Source organism: Globicephala melas, chromosome 1 (assembly GCF_963455315.2).
Source record: "Globicephala melas chromosome 1, mGloMel1.2, whole genome shotgun sequence".
Lineage (NCBI taxonomy): Eukaryota > Metazoa > Chordata > Mammalia > Artiodactyla > Delphinidae > Globicephala > Globicephala melas.
The window spans coordinates 27,887,721-27,907,426 of NC_083314.1; the positions used below are offsets into that span (position 1 = coordinate 27,887,721).

The window sequence follows — 19,706 nt, forward strand, 5'->3', positions numbered from 1 at the left end:
TCTGCGGCATGTGGGATCTTCCCGGACCAGGGCACGAACCCGTGTCCCCTGCATCGGCATGCGGACTCTCAACCACCAGGGAAGCCCTATATTTAGTTTTTAAATGGTTTAGTCGAGGAGCTTCAAGGTGGCGAAAGAGTATGACATGGAGATCACCTTCCTCCCCACAAATACATCAGAAATACCTCTATCTACATGTGGAACAGCTCCTACACAACACCAACTGAACGCTGGCAGAAGACCTCAGACCTCCCAAAAGGCAAGAAACTCCTACACGTACCTGGGTAGGGCAAAAGAAAAAAGAAAAAACAGAGGCAAAAGAATAGGGATGGAACCTGCACCAGTGGGAGAGAGCTGTGAAAGAGGAAAGGTTTCCACACACTAGGAAGCCCCTTCGTGGGCGGAGACTGCGGAGCTTCGGAGCCACGGAGGAGAGTGCAGCAACAGGGTTGCAGAGGGCAAAGTGGAGAGATTCCCGCACGGAGGATCGGTGCCGACCAGCACTCACCAGCCCAAGAGGCTTGTCTGCTCACCTGCTGGGACGGGTAGGGGCTGGGAGCTGAGGCTCGGGCTTCCGTCAGATCCCAGGGAGAGGACTGGGGTTGGCTGTGTGAACACAGCCTGAAGGGGGCTAGTGTGCCATGGCTAGCCTGGAGGGAGTCTGGGAAAAAGTCTGGAGCTGCTGAAGAGGCAAGAGACTTTTTCATGCCTCTTTGTTTCGTGGTACGCAAGAAGGGGGATTCAGAGCGCCGCTTAAAGGAGCTCCAGAGACGGGTGTGAGCTGCAGCTATCAACACAGACCCCAGAGACGGGCGTGAGATGCTAAGGCTGCTGCTGCATCCACCAAGAAGCCTGTGTGCAAACACAGGTCACTATCCACACTACCCATCCCGGGAGCCTGTGCAGCCTGCCACTGCCAGGGTCCTGTGATCCAAGGACAACTTCCCCAGGAGAACACACAGCGCACCTCAGGCTGGTGCAATGTCACGCCGGCCTCTGCCACCACAGGCTCTCCCAGCATTCTGTACCCCTCCCTCCCCCTGGCCTGAGTGAGCCAGGGCCCCCGAATCAGCTAACCCCATCCTTACTGAGTGAAGAACAGATGCCCTCAGGTGACATACATGCAGAAGCGGGGCCAAATCCAAAGCTGAAAGCCAGAAGCGAACAAAGAAGAGAAAGGGAAATCTCTCCCAGCAGCATCAGGAGCAGTGGATTAACTCACCACAGTCAACTTGATGTACCCTGCATCTGTGGAATACTTGAATAGACAACAAATCATGCCAAATTGAGGAGATGGACTTTGGGAGCAATGATATATTTTTTTTTTCCCTTTTTCTCTTTTTCTAAGTGTGCATGTGTATGCATCTATGTGTGATTTTGTCTGTATAGCTTTGCTTTTACCATTTGTCCTAGGGTTCTGTCTGTCTTTTTTTACTATAGTTTTTAGCACTTCTTGTCATTGGTAGGTTTGTTTTTGGTTTGGTTGCTCTCTTCTTTCTTTCTTTCTTTTTTATTACTTTAAAAAATTTTTTTAAATAATTTTCGTTTTTTATTTTAATAACTTTTTAATTTAATTTAATTTTATCTTCTTCTTTCTTTCTTTCTATTTCTTCTCCATTTTATTCTGAGTCGTGTGGATGACAGGCTCTTGGTGCTCCAGCCAGGTGTCAGGGCTGTGCCTCTGAGGTGGGAAACCCAAGTTCAGGACATTGGTCACACAGCTGGGAGACCGCCCAGCTCCAGGTAATATAAAGCAGCGAAAATATCCCAGAGATCTCCATCTCAACGCCAAAACCCAGCTCCACTCAACAACCAGCAAGCTCCAGTGCTGGACACCCTATACCAAACAACTAGCAAGACAGGAACACAACCCCACCCATTAGCGGAAAGGCTGCCTAAAATCATTATAAGGCCACAGACAGACACCCCAAAACACACCACCAGACGTGGACCTGCCCACCAGAAAACAAGATCCAGCCTCATCCACCAGAACACAGGCCCTAGTCCCCTCCATCAGGAAGCCTACACAACCCACTGAACCAACCTTAGCCACTGGGGGCAGACACCCAAAACAACGGGAACTATGACTTGCAGCCTACGAAAAGGAGACCCCAAATGCAGTAAGGTAAGCAAAATGAGAAGACAGAGAAGCACACAGCACATGAAGGAGCAAGGTGAAAACCCACCAGACCCAACAAATGAAGAGGAAATAGGCAGTCTACCTGAAAAAGAATTCAGAATAATGATAGTAAAGATGATCCAAAATCTTGGAAATAGAATGGAGAAAATACAAGAAACATTTAACAAGGACCTAGAAGAACTAAAGAGCAAACAAACAGTGATGAACCACACAATAAATGAAATTAAAAATTCTCTAAAAGGGATCAATAGCAGAATAACTGAGGCAAAAGAATGGATAAGTGACCTGGAAGATAAAATAGTGGAAGTAACTACTGCAGAGCAGATTAAAGAAAAAGAAATGAAAAGAATTGAGGACAGTCTCAAAGACCTCTGGGACAACATTAAACACACCAACATTCGAATTATAGGGGTCCCAGAAGAAGGAGAGAAAACGAAAGGGACTGAGAAAATATTTGAAGAGATTTTAGTTGAAACCTTCCCTAATACGGGAAAGGAAAGAGTTAATCAAGTCCAGAAAGCACAGAGAGTCCCATACAGGATAAATCCAAGGAGAAATACGCCAAGACACATATTAATAAAACCATCAAAAATTAAATACGAAGAAAAAGTGTTAAAAGCAGCAAGGGAAAAACAACAAATAACATACAACGGAATCACCATAAGGTTAACAGCTGATATTTCAGCAGAAACTATGCAAGCCAGGAGAGAATGGCAGGATATTTAAAGTGATGAAGGGGAAAAACCTACAACCAAGATTACTCTACCCAGAAACGATCTCATTCAGATTTGATGGAGAAATTAAAACCTTTACAGACAAGCAGAAGCTAAGAGAATTCAGCAGCACCAAACCAAGTTTACAACAAATGCTAAAGGAACTTCTCTACGCAGGAAACACAAGAGAAGGAAAAGACCTACAATAACAAACCCAAAACAATTAAGAAAATGGTAATAGGAACATACATGTCGATAATTATCTTAAATGTAAATGGATTAAATGCTCCAACCAAAAGACATAGACTGGCTGAATGGATACAAAAACAAGACTCGTATATATGCTGTCTGCAAGAGACGCACTTCAGACTTAGGGACACATACAGACTGAAAGTGAGGGGATGGAAAAAGATATTCCATGCAAATGGAAATCAAAAGAAAGCTTGAGTAGCAATTCTCATATCAGACAAAATAGACTTTAAAACAAAGACTATTACAAGAGACAAAGAAGGACACTACCTAAAGATCAAGGGATCAATCCAAGAAGAAGATATAACAATTGTAAATATTTATGCACCCAACATAGGAGCACCTCAATACATAAGGCAAATACTAACAGCCATAAAAGGGGAAACCGACAGTAACACAATCATAGTAGGGAACTGTAACACCCCACTTTCACCAATGGACAGATCATCCAAAATGAAAATAAATAAGGAAACACAAGCTTTAAATGATACATTAAAGAAGATGGACTTAATTGATATTAATAAGACATTCCATCCAAAAACAACAGAATACACTTTCTTCTCAAGTGCTCATGGAACATTTTCCAGGATAGATCATATCTTGGGTCACAAGTCAAGGCTTGGTAAATTTAAGAGAGTTGAAATCATATCAAGTATCTTTTCTGACCACAACGCCATGAGACTAGATATCAATTACAGGAAAAATTGTGTAAGAAATAAAAACACGTGGAGGCTAAACAATAAACTACTTAATAACCAAGAGATCACTGAAGAAATCAAAGAAGAAATCAAAAAATACCTAGAAACAAATGACAATGAAAACACGACGACCCAAAACCTATGGGATGCAGCAAAAGCAGTTCTAAGAGGGAAGTTTATAGCAATATGATCCTACCTTAAGAAACAAGAAACATCTCAAATAAACAACCTGACCTTACACCTAAAGCAATTAGAGAAAGAACAGCAAAGTTAGCAAAAAGAAAGAAATCATAAAGATCAGATCAGAAATAAATGAAAAAGAAATGAAGGAAATGATAGCAAAGATCAATAAAACTAAAACCTGGTTCTTTGAGAAGATAAACAAAATTGACAAACCATTAGGCAGACTCATCAAGAAAAAGAGGGAGAAGACTCAAATCAATAGAATTAGAAATGAAAAAGGAGAAGTAAAAACTGACACTGCAGAAATACAAAGGATTGTGAGAGAGTACTACAAGCAACTCTGTGCCAATAAAATGCACAACCTGGAAGAAATGGACAAATTCTTAGAAATGCACAACCTACCAAGACTGAATCAGGAAGAAATAGAAAATATGAACAGACCAGGCGCAAGCACTGAAATTGAAACTGTGCTTAAAAATCTTCCAGGAAACAAAAGCCCAGGGACCAGAAGGCTTCAGAGGCGAATTCTATCAAACATTTAGAGAAGAGCTAACACCTATCCTTCTCAAACTCTTACAAAATATAGCAGAGGGAGGAACACTCCCAGACTAATTCTACAAGGCCACCATCACCCTGATACCAAAACCAAAGATGTCACATAGAAAGAAAACTACAAGCCAATATCACTGATGAACATAGTTGCAAAAATCCTTAACAAAATACTAGCAAACAGAATCCAACAGCACATTAAAAGGATCATACACGATGATCAAGTGGGGTTTATCCCAGGAATGCCAGGATTCTTCAATATACACAAATAAATCAATGTGTTCCATCATAATAACCAGTTGAAGGAAAAAAACCATATGATCATCTCAATAGATGCAGAGAAAGCTTTTGACAGAATTCAACACCCATTTATGATAAAAACCCTCCAGAGAGTAGGCATAGAGGGAACTTACCTCAACATAATAAAGGCTATATATGACAAACCCACAGCCAACATCGTTCTCAATGGTGAAAAACTGAAACCATTTCCATTAAGATCAGGAAAAAGACAAGGTTGCCCACTCTCACCACTATTATTCAACACAGTTTTGGAAGTTTTAGCCACAGCAATCAGAGAAGAAAAAGAAATAAATGGAATCTAAATTGTAAAAGAATAAGTAAAGCTATCACTGTTTGCACATGACATGATACTATACATAGAGAATCCTAAAGATGCTACTAGAAAACTACTAGACCCAATCAATGAATTTGGTAAAGTTGCAGGATACAAAATTAATGCACAGAAATCTCTTGCATTCCTATACACTGATGATGAAAAATCTGAAAGTGAAATCAAGAAAACACTCCCATTTACCATTGCAACAAAAAGAATAAAATATCTAGGTATAAACCTGCCTAAGGAGACAAAAGACCTGTATGCAGAAAATTATGACACTGATGAATGAAATTAAAGATGATACAAATAGATGGAGTGATATACCATGTTCTTGGATTGGAAGAATCAACATTGTGAAAATGACTCTACTACCCAAAGCAATCGACAGATTCAATGCAATCCCTATCAAACTACCAATGGCATTTTTAATAGAACAGCAGAAAAAATTTCACAATTTGTTTGGAAACACAAAAGACCCCGAATAGCCAAAGCAATCTTGAGAAAGAAAAACGGAGCTGGAGGAATCAGGATCCCTGACTTCAGACTATACTGCAAAGCTACAGTAATCAAGACAGTATGGTATTGCACAAAAACAGAAATAATAGATCAATGGAACAGGATAGAAAGCCCAAAGATAAACCCACGCACATATGGTCACCTTATCTTTGATAAAGGAGGCAATAATATACAGTGGAAAAAAGACAGCCTCTTAAATAAGTGTTGCTGGTAGAACTTGGACAGCTACATGTAAAAGAATGAAATTAGAACACTCCGTAACACCATACACAGAAATAACCTCAAAATGGATTAAAGACCTAAATGTAAGGCCAGACACTGTCAGACTCTTAGAGGAAAACATAGGCAGAACACTCTTTGACATAAATCACAGCAAGATCCTTTTTGACCCACCTCCTAGAGAAATGGAAATAAAAAGAAAAATAAACAAATGGGAGCTAATGAAACTTAAAAGCTTTTGCACAGCAAAGGAAACCATAAGATGAAAAGACAACCCTCAGAATGGGAGAAAATATTTGCAAATGAAGCCACTGACAAAGGATTAATCTCCAAAATTTACAAGCAGCTCATGCAGCTCAATATCAAGAAAAGAAAAACAGTCCAGTCCAGAAATGGGCAGAAGACCTAAGTAGACATTTCTCCAAAGAAAATGTACAGATTGCCAACAAGCACATGAAAGAATTCTCAACATCATTAATCATTAGAGAAATTCAAATCAAAAATATAGTGGGATATCATCTCACACCGGTCAGAATGGACATCTTCAAAAAATCTACAAACAATAAATGCTGAAGTGGGTGTGGAGAAAAGGGAACCATCTCACACTGTTGGTGGGAATGTAAATTGATACAGCCAGTATGGAGAACAGTATGGAGGTTCCTTAAAACCTACAAATAGAACTACCATATGACTCAGCAATCCCACTACTGGGCATATATCCTGAGAAAACCATAATTCAAAAAGAGTCATGTACCACCGTGTTCATTGCAGCTCTATTTACAATAGGCAGGACATGCAAGCAACCTAAGTGTCCATCAACAGATGAATGGATATAGAAGATTTGGCACATGTATACAATGGAATATTACTCAGCCACAAAAAGAAACGAAATTGAGTTGCTTGTAGTGAGGTGCATGGACCTAGAGTCTGTCACACAGAGTGAAGTAAGTCAGAAAGAGAAAAACAAATACCATATGCTAACAGATATATATGGACTCTAAAAAAAAAATGGTCATGAAGAACATAGGGATAAGACGGGCATAAACACGCAGACCTACTAGAGAATGTACTTGAGGATACGGGGAGGGGGAAGGGTAAGCTGGGACAAAGTGAGAGAGTTGCATGGACATATATACACTACTAAATGTCAAATACAGAGCTAGTGAGAAGCAGCCACATAACACAGGGAGATCAGCTCAGTGCTTTGTGACCACCTAGAGGGGTGGGATAGGGAGGGTGGGAGACGTTAGAAGGAAGAGATATGGGGATATATGTATATGTATAACTGATTCACTTTGTTATAAAGCAGAAACTAACACACCATTGTAAAGCAATTATACTCCAAAAGAGATGTTAAAAAAAAAAGGCCAAGCCGTAAAAAGTAAAATAAAATAAATAAATAAATAAATGGTTTAGTCTTTCATAGAATATTAGTAAAATAAATGGATTATTTAAAACTTACTATTTTTTTATATTATTTCTGAAAAGTGAACTAAGCTCACGTATGGAGAAGTGGAGACTCACAAGTATATAAATATTAGTGAAATATATTTGTTCAGAGCTCTAGAGTTGATGAAGTTATGTTTTCATTTTAAGGCGTTATGTAGATGAAATGTTTCTACATTGTTTAGATCAGTTGTTGTGAGAAGTAAAATTGTTAGAAATACAAATAATTACTTTTTGCTTTTTTAAAGAGTCAATAAAAGAAGATCTTTTAAATTTTCTTAACCTAATTTAGTATTTATGGTTTATAACCCTTTATTTTTAATATACAGGAAACAACTGGTTAGTTGTTAGGTTTTAGAATCTCTGCCTCTGAATAATTTTCAGTAGTTTCTTACCTGTAAAGATTTCAACTACAAATAGATTTACCGGCATTGTAAACAATACTTTGATGATAATGTAGCTTAAAACCCAGTGCAAAATGGAAACAAATAATCCATGCGGTCATATGCTCTGTTTGATTACAATTACATTTTTTTGTTAATTATGACCAAAAAAAGTTTTGAATTTTTTGTTGTTATTTCATCTCATTCCAAAAATGGTAGTCTAAAGAATGTGGTCATTGAGAAGAAAATGTGCTTGGATATTAAAGAGTTGGTGATTAAACAAGGGATTCTGGAATTCGAGTTTTGTTTCTGCCACTTACCTTGGAAGACTTTAGCAAATTAATGAACTTGCTGTGCTTGTTTGTTGTGCTATAGAAAGATGATTATACCATGCTATGTTCCATAAGACATATGTAAAATAAATCTTAGAGAGCGTGAATGAAAGGTATAAAGTATAATTATTGGGTAAAGATTATACCGTCTTTGTTTTTTTTGTTTTTGTTTTCATTTGCGATACGCGGGCCTCTCACTGCCGCGGCCTCTCCCGTTGCGGGGCACAGGCTCCGGACGCGCAGGCTCAGTGGCCATGGCCCACGGGCCCAGCCACTCCACGGCACGTGGGATCCTCCCAGACCGGGGCACGAACCCACGTCCCCTGCATCGGCAGGCAGACTCTCAACCACTGCGCCACCAGGGAAACCCCCAACTTTGTTTTGAGTGATACACAATATTACTAGTATTAAAAGTACCATGCCGTTGAATTATACTTTCTTTTGTTCTCAGTGTTTATTTTTGTTGGTTCAATTGTTCCTCAAGAATTTCTTAAAGATAGAATTACCTCCATTTTACAGATGGTAAAATTAAGATTCAGAAAGACTTAGTCACTGTGTTTTATTGCAATATATTGGATTCTTCTGTATACAAGTTGAGTTGCATTTTGAAAAAAGTTCATATCTGAATTCTAATTTTATCTTAATTGTACCAAACGGATGAATTTTGCTCTATTTGGAGAATCATCATCATACTAATTAAATAGTTTTCCTAATGCATAATAGAAAATATAATAAAATTATATTTGACTCACTGTTTTAATATTTTAATTTTTGTATGATGTATTAACAGAATGTGTTTTGAAGATCATAGGTTAGTAATTTTCATCTATCCTTTGGAGCACATAGCAAAGGATAAATCACTGTTTATTACTATGATTGTAAAAACGCAACTGGACTTTTAAAGAATCTTTCAGCTACACTATCTTTAAAGAACATTTTTTTTTAATTATTTTTTTATTTTTGGCTGTGTTGGGTCTTCGTTGCTGCACGCGGGTGTTCTCTAGTTGCGGCGAGTGGGGACTACTCTTTGTTGCGGTGTGTGGGCTCCTCATTGCAGTGGCTTCTCTTGTTGCACAGCACTGGCTGTAGGTGTGCGGTCTTCAGTAGTTGCGGCCTGTGGGCTCAGTAGTTGTGGCTCATGGGCTCTAGAGCTCAGACTCAGTAGTTGTGGCACACAGGCTTAGTTGCTCTGCGGCATGTGGGATCTTCCCGGGCCAGGGCTCGAACCCATGTCCCCCGCATTGGCAGGCGGATTCTTAACCATTGCGCCACCAGGGAAGCCCCTCTTTTAAAATTTTTAAATGATGAGACATACAGTGGCAATCTTTGTCTTTTTAGTTTTTTCTTAACATATGTATCCATGTATTTGTGTCTTTTTCTCTCATATTTTTAGTAGGAAAGAGAAATAATAGCCATTTCATATCCAATGTGTATATAGATAGGGTCTCTCTGTCCTTTAAGGCTTAGAGCCTAGTAGAAGGATATGTGTATGTAAATAAGTGGGTATAAACAGTATGTACAAGACAGTGATGGGAGTTGGTATGGGGTACAGAAAAAAGAGATTGGTCAGTTCTGCCTGCAAGGAAATGTGGGAATGTGAAATCTGGAAAGACTTCTGGAGGAGATGGCTTTAGCTGAATTATCTTAAAAGATGAATAAATGGTTTCTGGAAGGTTAGAGTGTGGTTGAGTGTGTGGTATTGAAGATAGCATGGCATTCAGTGTCTATTTAGGTAAATTAAAATAGTTCCTTGAAGTTTGTATATAAGATGTGAAGGCAAACGTTTTGAGAGATTAAGACGGGCATTAGAAGAGGCCAGATCGTGGCAGGCCTTGTGTTCTATATTAAAGACTTGGTGTATCTTACCTTAGCCAGTAAGAGGAGTTTTTAAGCAGAGCGATATTGCCTTTTCAGATGCTTCCCATGCATTTAATCCTCACAAAAAAAAATCTGTGAGCTAGGTTTACCTTTTTGTAGAATGGTTATACAAAGATTAGTAATTTTACCAAGGTCCCACAGCTGGCAAGTGGCTGGACCAGTTCTTTTTGACTCCAACACCTGTGCTTTAAACTACTATTCTGTATTACTGCTCAGGATTAGAGATTGGACTTGGTATAAGCAGTTAGATGATTATAATAATCTAGGAAGAGACAGTTAAGTTCTAAGGAAGAGAGTATCATTTAAAATGAAGAAAAGAAGACAGAGCAGGAGAGAGATTGAAAATAGAAGGCTGTGCTTTCTAGTTATATATAATGTACGAGGGAGAGAAAAAGAATGTTAAGACCTAGCCTTTCTGGCATGGAAATAGATGAAGTAGCGGTTCAGGAGGTGTACTTTTGGGGAATAAGATAATGAGTTTGAGGTTCCTGAGGGATACCCAGATTGATATATTAAACAGAAAACCGGAAATAAATATATGAAGCTGAGCAGAGTAGTCCATGAAGAAGGTAGAGATTTGGGGATTAGGAGCATAAAGGGAATAGTTGAAGCCAGGGGGGAATCTAGGTTATATAGAGAAGGAGGTAAAGTCGGAGTTATAGGATGTGGTTGCTCGGGAGAAAAGGAAGGGGTCAGAATATTAGATGTCTTGCTGTTGTCAAAGGACTTAGGTAATATACTAGTAAATTATTGTAAATAATTGAGAAAACTGGAAGAATAGACGAATGTAGTCTCAGAGAAATACTATGGCTTAGATTCCATAGGTGGAATCAATTTCGCATGATAAAGTTTAGCAATGGGAGTGGTATGACAAGGTATGGTAAGGATTTTGGTTGTGGGAGTAGAGAAGGCTAGATTTTTATATGGGTTATCTACAGAGGCATTTAAAATCAACCATGAAGAAGTAGGAATTTGAATTTACCATTACCCCAAAACGTAAGTCAAAAAGTTAGAATGACCTCAAATGATTGAAGCAACCTGGGAGGTGAGTGTGTGTGTGTGTGTGTGTGTGTGTAAATATATAGTGTGTATATATATTTATTTACACTTATATTTATATGTAGGTGGATAACAAGAACTTCAGAAAAGTAAAAAGTTTTTTTCATTGGAGGGGGAAAGTAATGGTCTAGAAGCCACAATAGTAGACTGGACTGCAGTTCAGACTGCATCTGTGTACTCAACAGAATATTGGATTTAGGAGGATATCATCCACTTTAAAGGAATGTCGTGGAAATAGTGTTCTCAGGGGGAAAGCCAGATATTAAAGGAAGGAAGTAGGAGATAACCCTAAGAGCTTGAGAATGAAGAGGCGTTTCAAGTAAGGAGGATTCTCAAGAGTGTAGTGTAAAAAGCCTTGGGAAGAGGGTCTTTGTAGAAAGTAAAACTTATGAGGGAAGAGGCATAGGCTCTTGTGGGGGAAATGACTGTGAGGGGATAGTGACTAGAGAGTCTTGCATTCTTACCAAAGGCATAAGGTGGAGCAAATAAGAAATCTGGTCAAAATTGACTATCTTTGTGATTTAAACCTGGACCAGCTAAGGTTTTTCCATTAGTATTATAAATTTGATAAAGTTAGCTGTCTTTGTCAGGGTTTAAATTATATGTTTCTGAGAGATTATTAAATTTTTATTGAAAAGCTCAAATGGGTTGTGAAAATTAAGTTGCAGTGCACCTTCTTCTGGCTCAGTTTAATCTAGAGGAAGTGTGAATTTATCTGGAAATGAAAATGGTTTAATGTTTGTGTGGTTAGATGTAAATAACAAATCTTTTTTATTCCCTCAGTTTTTCTTGGCCACTTACTTGACATATTATATTCTATAGTCTTGGTTTCCTGCTTAGTTTCTGTGATGGGTACAGAAACACATTGATACCTTGAATACATTTGATAAATAAGAACAGACTTTTATTTGCTTTCATTGGCTGTTATTTTTTGAAGAGTTACACAAATGCAATGACTTGTCCTGTGATTTCTAAACCGATGATATCCCTTGCCTTGAGTTCATAAGACTAGTCTTCTCAAAAAGTTATTAAGGTCTTTATTAAACAAAGAAAAAAGGTGCTTTTTCTGGTTCCATATAATGTGCCCACTCCTTCACTCCTCAATCTCCAAAGCTGTAGTGGCATCTCAGTGGACTCTCATTTTCTTAAGTGTGTTCTACGTTCAGTAGCAGGTGTTCTTGTATTATCTACCCCCATAAACGATTTGAGGGCAGGGTGCATGCCAGATTCAGAATATTCCAGGTTTCTAGCAAGTTGTAAACTTAGGGAATTGGCCGCTTCAAATTATTTCCTCCTCAAACTGTTTTTTCTCCATATCTCTGAGCCATGTAGACTTCCCTCAAAAGCTGCCATTCCCTGACTCTGTGAGCAGCCATTTGATTTTTTTTTTCCCCATATCTAACAGTAAATTTTCACTTTCCTTTCTGATTTCTTTTCCTCAAGTCTCATTTAGATGTTTTCTCCTTGAATTTCATCATACTCTCTTCTAAGAACTTCTGCCCTTTCTCTATTCTCTTCCTCACAGAGAGATTATTTATGATAGTGTAGTCACTATTTATTTAGAGGTTGCATATACTTGAACTCTCACTTGCCTTACAACATGTAGAGATTTTTTTTCTTCCTTAGACTAATTCAACTTGGAGAAATTATTTTTGTAGTCGTGCTTCATTTGCTTCTTATCACCCTAATAACTGAATTTAGTACTTCATTAATTTAAACATAGTGACAGTTTAAACATGACAATAAAAACCAAAACAAAGTTTAAGTAACTTTTAGATTTAGTGCAGGTGTTTTGCAGCAGTCTAATTTGCCATAATAGATGGTTTTTCAGGCAAGCTGCAGAGAAGTGGGGATAATAGTACTATTCATGAAGTTACTCTTAATTCTGAGATTTGCAGTTTGTCCTAGAGAAATTGAGATTGCAGAAAAAACAAAACAACCCCCCCCCCGATCAACCTTTAAAAAGAATAAAAGTATATGTATGATAAATCTTTAGATTTTGTTGGAAGATTGCTTTAGGTCACATATTGTTTCTTCCTAATGTCAGTTATTTTAATATAGAGTTTTGTGTGCTGAAAGACCAAAACTTTTTCAATATAGAATTTAAGCTAATTGGGTAAGGGACTTTTTAATTTTCGTAATATTTATTTGGAAAGGATCATTTCAACTAGGATTTATATCTTTATTATTATTAGTTGCTGACCTTTCCCATTTTTCTAATGTGGCTAGGAGTAAGGCTGTGTTTACTGTTTGTTATAGCTACAAGTGTCAGAGATTAATATTTCCTATACTGTCCTTGGTTTTTTCTCCCCTGTTGTCTTTGAGTTTTCCTAGAGGCTCCTTCTTATATAGTGCTTTACAGTTTTTCTATTGTATTGTAACTCCCATTGTAATGGTAATAATAATAGTTATTTATAGATCCCTGTTGATATGATGGTAAGGTTTGGGAGGAGGGGAAGCATGCTGAAGTACTATTAGTTCTCAGTCTTTGACCTTCACAAGTACATCTCAGCTTTTTGTTCACCTCCTTAGGTGAGACAGGAAGGCTAGGTGAGGCTGGAGTTGGGTATTTCCATTCTCCCATGTCATTTAGGCTCTGGTAAAACCCACACTGGTTGATTTGGGTGAGCTCTGGAAAAGTAGTTTTCCTTGAGGACAGGCTGTTGCTGAGGAGAACAGAATGGGTGTATTTCAAAATGACTACTTTCCCCCTCACCATACCAGAAGCATGAGAAGATTTTTCTCCAATCCTCACCCTGAGGTCTTTGTGGGGCTTCTGGAGGCAAAACTCATGAAAAAATGGTGTTCCCGCCAAGGCTGTGCCCCCAGGAGTTCTTGCTTTCAAGCTAGTTGACATCATTCAAGTTTCCAGCAATTAATCATTTAACCTGTAAGCTTTCCTACCAGTTGGTGGTTGCAGCGGTAGTTTCAACTGCTAGCAGTGAGCTATGATTCTCTGTATTTGCCTGTCTCTCCAGATTTCAGAGTGGCAATTGACCTTATGACCTCAATTTTCTGATGAAACTAAGACAAGTTTTTGATTTTCAATTTAACTTTTTTCTTGTTATGAGGATAGAAACGATGACTTCCAAGCTCCTTACATGCTGTACTAGAAACTGAAAATTATATCTCCTCCCCATTTTGGTTGCTTCCTTTGCTTTTAGTATACCAAGGTTCACATAGTAACCCAGTAGTAAATGGTTGTTGAGTTCACATTCAGTGGTTCTCAGACTATTTCTTCCTGTGACTGTAGTGATATTTCCTTTGGATACAAATTTCCAAAGGCTTGTAGTTCATCTCTGAGCTACTTTCATCTGCAGATAACTCACTAAGCTCTGGAGAAAGAGAGTGTGTGTGTACTTTAAAAGAGACTTAAAAGCAATTTTCAAAAATCAGTTTGCCATTCTAATTCCTTCTTTTGACTTTCTCTTTCTCTCTTAGACCTCTCCTATGAGTTTTAGAACCCATGTTTTAAGTGAGGATAATTTTATTCAGGAACATATTACATTTTGTCCCTTAATCTTTGGTATTGAAAGATGTAAATCCTATATGGTAATTTTTCTTACAGTGAGGTATATAAAACATAAAATTATACTTCACATGATTTCCATATAAGAATTTCAGATTATAAAAAAAATTATTGTCGTTCGATACATTCAACAAAGTCAACTGAATTAAATTCTCTCAAAAGTAGAACGTGTGACTTTGGTAGAAAAGAATGTCTTAAAATTTTGGCTGCTTTCCTCTTTGGGAAGTGATGCCAAATTTCTGTTGAATAGTAACAGTTTAAATCTTATTGAACCTACTTTTACTTTGGTATTTCCGTATATTTATCTGCTATCTTATTAACATAAAGTATTTAGACAAAAATCTTTGTTTTTGTTATTTATTCTAGCATTTTCTTGTGCTTATTAACTTAAAGAATTTTCTTTCAGTCTCGTAGTGTGGATAAGCAACATGCTGTAATCAATTACGATGCCTCTACTGATGAACATCTGGTGAAAGATTTGGGCAGCCTAAATGGGGTAAGTTAAGAGTTTGCTTTTTGTCTTATTTGAATTTTTGTTTAATATTGTAAGAAAACATATATAACACAAAATCCTGTTTTGTGTTATATTTCCTTTTCTCTAGTTTGCACTTACTTTTAAATGCTTACTAGGTACATAGCACTTTGAGGACAATACAGTAGAATATGAATGTAGCCCATGTTCCCAAGAAATGATGTTGGTAGTAAATACTTAACAGGAATTCAGATGGTTGTTGGTTGTTATTATCCAGTGGTTAAAAAAAGACTTCTTTAAGGAGGTTAAGATAAAGGTTGCCCTTACTGAATGGCTTGAATTTATATGTGATAAAGCCGTGGAAAGTCATGACAGTAAGAATGCAAAAAAGCACTCTTGGGAGTCAGAGAAGTGTGGGTTAACTTTGGAAAAAAAAGATGCAAACGTGGTTTGGTACCAGATGGTTGGAGGATCTTCTATACTAGAGTAAAAAGGAGTGAAACACATCCATTTACCTTAACAAATGTGGTATATGATCTAAATACTAGTGTTTATTATTGCTTCTTTGGTTTCCTACATTGAAGATTTTTGTGTTACTGTAGTGAATTTTTTCCTAATTCTTCATTTGATCTTTCTACATTGGCAGAATGTAAGTAGCTGCAGAATAAGAGAATGCTAAAGTATTGAATAATTTATCTTATTTTTTCTCAATTCTCTCATGGCTCTACTAACATAAGCAAACATAATTTTGTTCAGATCTGTGCTGTTGAATTTCTTAAAATGACTTTAACAGAAATTAAATGTATCCAAACTTCTTCTAACTGCTGCTTCTTTTCAAAATATACATTAAACATTATATGGAAAAACATCTGCAGAAATTTGGCAAATATGGTAAAACTTTTTTTTCCTTGTCCTGAATCGGCCTGCTACTGAAGGACTTTTATGTTTATTCACTGAGATACTTTTTTTGTAGGCCTGTTTTTATGTTAGTTTTATTCACACCTTTGTTTCTCATGACACATAAAATTAAGTTTGTGGTATGCGGGCCTCTCACTGTTGTGGCCTCTCCCATTGCGGAGCACAGGCTCCAGACGTGCAGGCTCAGCGGCCATGGCTCACGGGCCCAGCCACTCCGCGGCATGTGGGATCTTCCCGGACCGGGGCACGAACCCGTGTCTCCTGCATCAACAGGCAGACTCTCAACCACTGCACCACCAGGGAAGCCCTAAAACTCTCAACCACTGCGCCACCAGGGAAGCCCTAAAACTAAGTCTTAATTCCTCATGTTTGAATTGAAATACCTCACATTTGGCATCACCCACTTTTCCAGATTCATGCTCCATCACATTTTCCTTGCCATACCTCCAAAACAGTAGTTTTCCTACTATACTGTCTTCTCCAAATAATTTGTTAGATTTTCTGCAGCCCAGTAGTTCTTCTGTCTGCCTTGTCATTTGTAAAAGTTGTACTTACTTTTAAAAGTAAAATCTCAATTCTACATCTTCCTGAAGGGAGCAGAGAAAAGGTATTTAAGAATATTGACTCATTAACATTTTGAATGGATTAAAGTAGAAAAAGATAGGCAGATGAGGTAGAAACTGTTTTACCATGGGCCATGTCAGGAAGCATTTCGATTCCAAGGTGCTATTTAAGGAGTTACTCTCTTCCTTCTCCGCACCTACAAACTTCTGTTTTAATCTCTGTTTTGGGTGCTTTATGAGCCTTGTATTAAATCTGCTTGTGCATATCTGTCACTGTGCTAGATTATGTGCTTCTGAACAGTTCACGTGCCTTTTGCTTCTGGTAAGTACACCACAGTGCCTACTAGCACAAGGTTCTGCACAGTGCATGAACCCAGTAAATCTTTTCAAATGGAATTGAATGAATTTTCTATATGAAAGACTTTATAGAGAAAAATTTTAATCCACTTTTATATGTGGAATATTTTAACAATGTTATATTCTGTTTTTAAGCCTAGAATGTTTCGTCTTGACCACAGTGCTATTTTTAGGTGTCTTTACATTATATCTTGGAAAATAATAAGTGAGAATTACATCACAGTGTTTTAGTCTTTTAAAACATTGTGATCAAATATAAAAATTATTGATGTTGGTTGTAAAAAATATCAGGTGAAATATTAACTTCTAAGTTTATCTAGGCTGACCTTTCTTATAATTTGATTGTACTCAGTAATTGTCTGAAATACAATAACTCACAGAGAGTGACATCTTCATTTTGAACTTGAAGTCAGGACCTAGATTTGAATCTCAGTCTGTAATTTACCAGCATTATAACCCTGGACAAATTACATAAACTCTCTGAAATTCGGTTTCCTCATATATATTCATATTAGTTCCCAAACTTGTGCAGAAATGTAATGAGTTGAAGGTTATGAATGTGAAGCCTCAATGCAAAATTTAGTTACCTGTCTTCAGCTTTAAAATAGTGAAATGATAATTCCTGCTCTGTAGTATTGTTGTGAGGATTAAATGTGACAAGTATGTGCCTGGTACAGAACTTCAAAATATTACACAAATGGATAAATGCACTGTTACCCAAATGGATAGCCTAGGAAATATGCCAGAATGGACTTTCGTAGCCAAAGTCTGTGAACTACCAGCTATCATGCATTTTATTCATAGAAAATTTGTAGATTATTATTCACAGCCTGTTTATTCTTAACATTCATATAATTCTAGAAATTTGAGCATCAGGTTAAAAGTAGTAATTTCAGAAGGAGCACAGTATAGGTGGTTATGAGCCCAGCTTGAATTCTTACTAGTGAGGTAACTCTGGACAAGTTACTTAATTTTTCTGTTCCTCAGTTTTTTTAACAGAAATAGTAAAATGGTACTCCTCTCAGGTAGTTGTGAAGCTATAAATAAGTTAATAGTTTTAAACACCTAGTTCAGTAAGTGTTAGTTACTACTGTTGTTGTTATGGTAAGAAAAGCAGTTAAAACAAGTTTAGCATCCTGTAGCCTACATACTTTTCAGTGAATACATACACAGTTAAATTATTTTGGAAAGCACTTATCAACTAAACTCAACTTATAAACAACTATCTGTGACTACTTCCACTCTCACTTCCTTTCACCCTACCCTAAAATATACTCCCAAGTTACCTAGGTCCACACTTGCTTTTATTACTACCAGAAATGAGGTTGTTCTGCTTGGGGAAGCTGGAACTGGTTCTGTAGCTGATGTGATAGTAGGCTATTTCCCTGCAAGCCCCTGGAAGCTTCTCTTTCTATGAGAGCCCTTGTTTGCCTTCAGTTCTTCCTGCCCCCTCCATGCACTGGAGTACCTGCACCTCTCTGATAGTCACCATTGACCTTTGCCGCAGCACTCCCATCCCATTCCACCTCACCTCCCTGTGTTCCAGCCCCTGCTGTGTCCCCTTTCACACTGGCGTTCCTGCAGCATCAGACCAGTATGGCATAGAAGGAGGAAGGTATGAAAGGAGTGGTTAGGGGAAGAAGACGAGACTTTTCTCACTGACAACATGATTGAGGTAGTTGTGCTGCTGGCCACTCCATTCACATTTCCCAGAGCATTAATGCAGTACATGGTGGTTATATGATTTTATACTGTCAATTATGTGATTTATTTGTATGTAAATTAAATAGATATTTATCTGGTTTGGTTTGCTTCTCTGAGGTTAGTGGTTTGGTTGGGGGAGTTTGGGGAGCTGGCTTGGCCTGGCTTGGGCATCCAAGCTTCCTTGATGTGCAGAGAATGTGGGGTTTGTAGTTCAGAGAGCTGAATTTGAATCCCAGTAATTCTGCTTCTGAACTCTGAGAGTTTGATTGTTACTTTGCACCCTGTGCCTCGTTGTCCTCACCTGTCCTACCTACCAGGTAGAGGTGTGATCAAATGATGTTGACATAAGAAACAAAACCTATTTTTCTTTCCATATCTAATTTATTAAAATGCTTCATAATTGATTTATTTAAGTGATTTTTTTCCTGTAGCCCTTTGAAATTTTCTCTCCTTTTATAATTTTCAACCGTCAGGAGACTTTTTGCTCCCAAGTGTTTTCACTTAACATTTTGCGAGCTGAAACTTCGTGTCTGGCTCATATTTCCTGAGCCATTTTAGACCTTAGGGAATATTTCTGTCATAAATGCCAGCAGGTTAAAATTATGTGTCTCTTAATCTCTGAAAGTACCTAGTACATATGTTAAAAACAGTAGGTGCTTAACATTTAAGAGAGTCAAGCAATAAGCTTTGAGTGAATCTTAGAGCTCATCTTAGGCCTTTTGAGTAATTATGGTATTTTAGGTTGAGATAGTTTTAAATAAATTGGCTTAGAACTGTGGCATCTCTCTTATACCATGTACCTAATTATTTATCTTCTGCATACCAAACATCAGTTAATTAACATTTTCTTTTATTCTTCTCTTTTCCATCATTTTCCTCAGCTTTTGTCTTTTGTAATTAATATAGAATATTTTGGTAAACTCAAGATATGTCTTAAAACACTCTAAAAATGTTCGTTTGGAAATGAACCTGAAATTAGAGTTTATAAATGCGTGAAGCCTTTGAATTTTCTTTGTATTAACATTTCAGTCTTTCTGTGAAGCATGTGAGAAACTTATTTAGGATTACTCATAAATCATACTAATGTGTGATCTTGAGTTTTAGCAGCATTCTGCTGTCTCCTTATATCTGGAATAAGATTGCAACTTCTAATTTTTTTGTTTGTTTTTGATAGATTTAGAA

The 19,706-nt window shown here is 37.6% G+C and overlaps 1 protein-coding gene across 10 annotated transcripts in view; it reads left to right on the forward strand.

Annotated features, from left to right (window-relative positions):
* The window catches only part of CEP170 (centrosomal protein 170), a 147,157-nt gene that overhangs the window by 42,999 nt on the left and 84,452 nt on the right, over window positions 1–19,706 (forward strand). For all 10 annotated transcript variants that reach the window (XM_030868548.3, XM_030868555.2, XM_030868547.3 and 7 more), the window contains one exon: window positions 14,917–15,006. In XM_030868548.3, coding sequence (XP_030724408.2) covers window positions 14,917–15,006 — 90 coding nt within the window. The remainder of the gene's footprint in view (window positions 1–14,916; window positions 15,007–19,706) is intronic.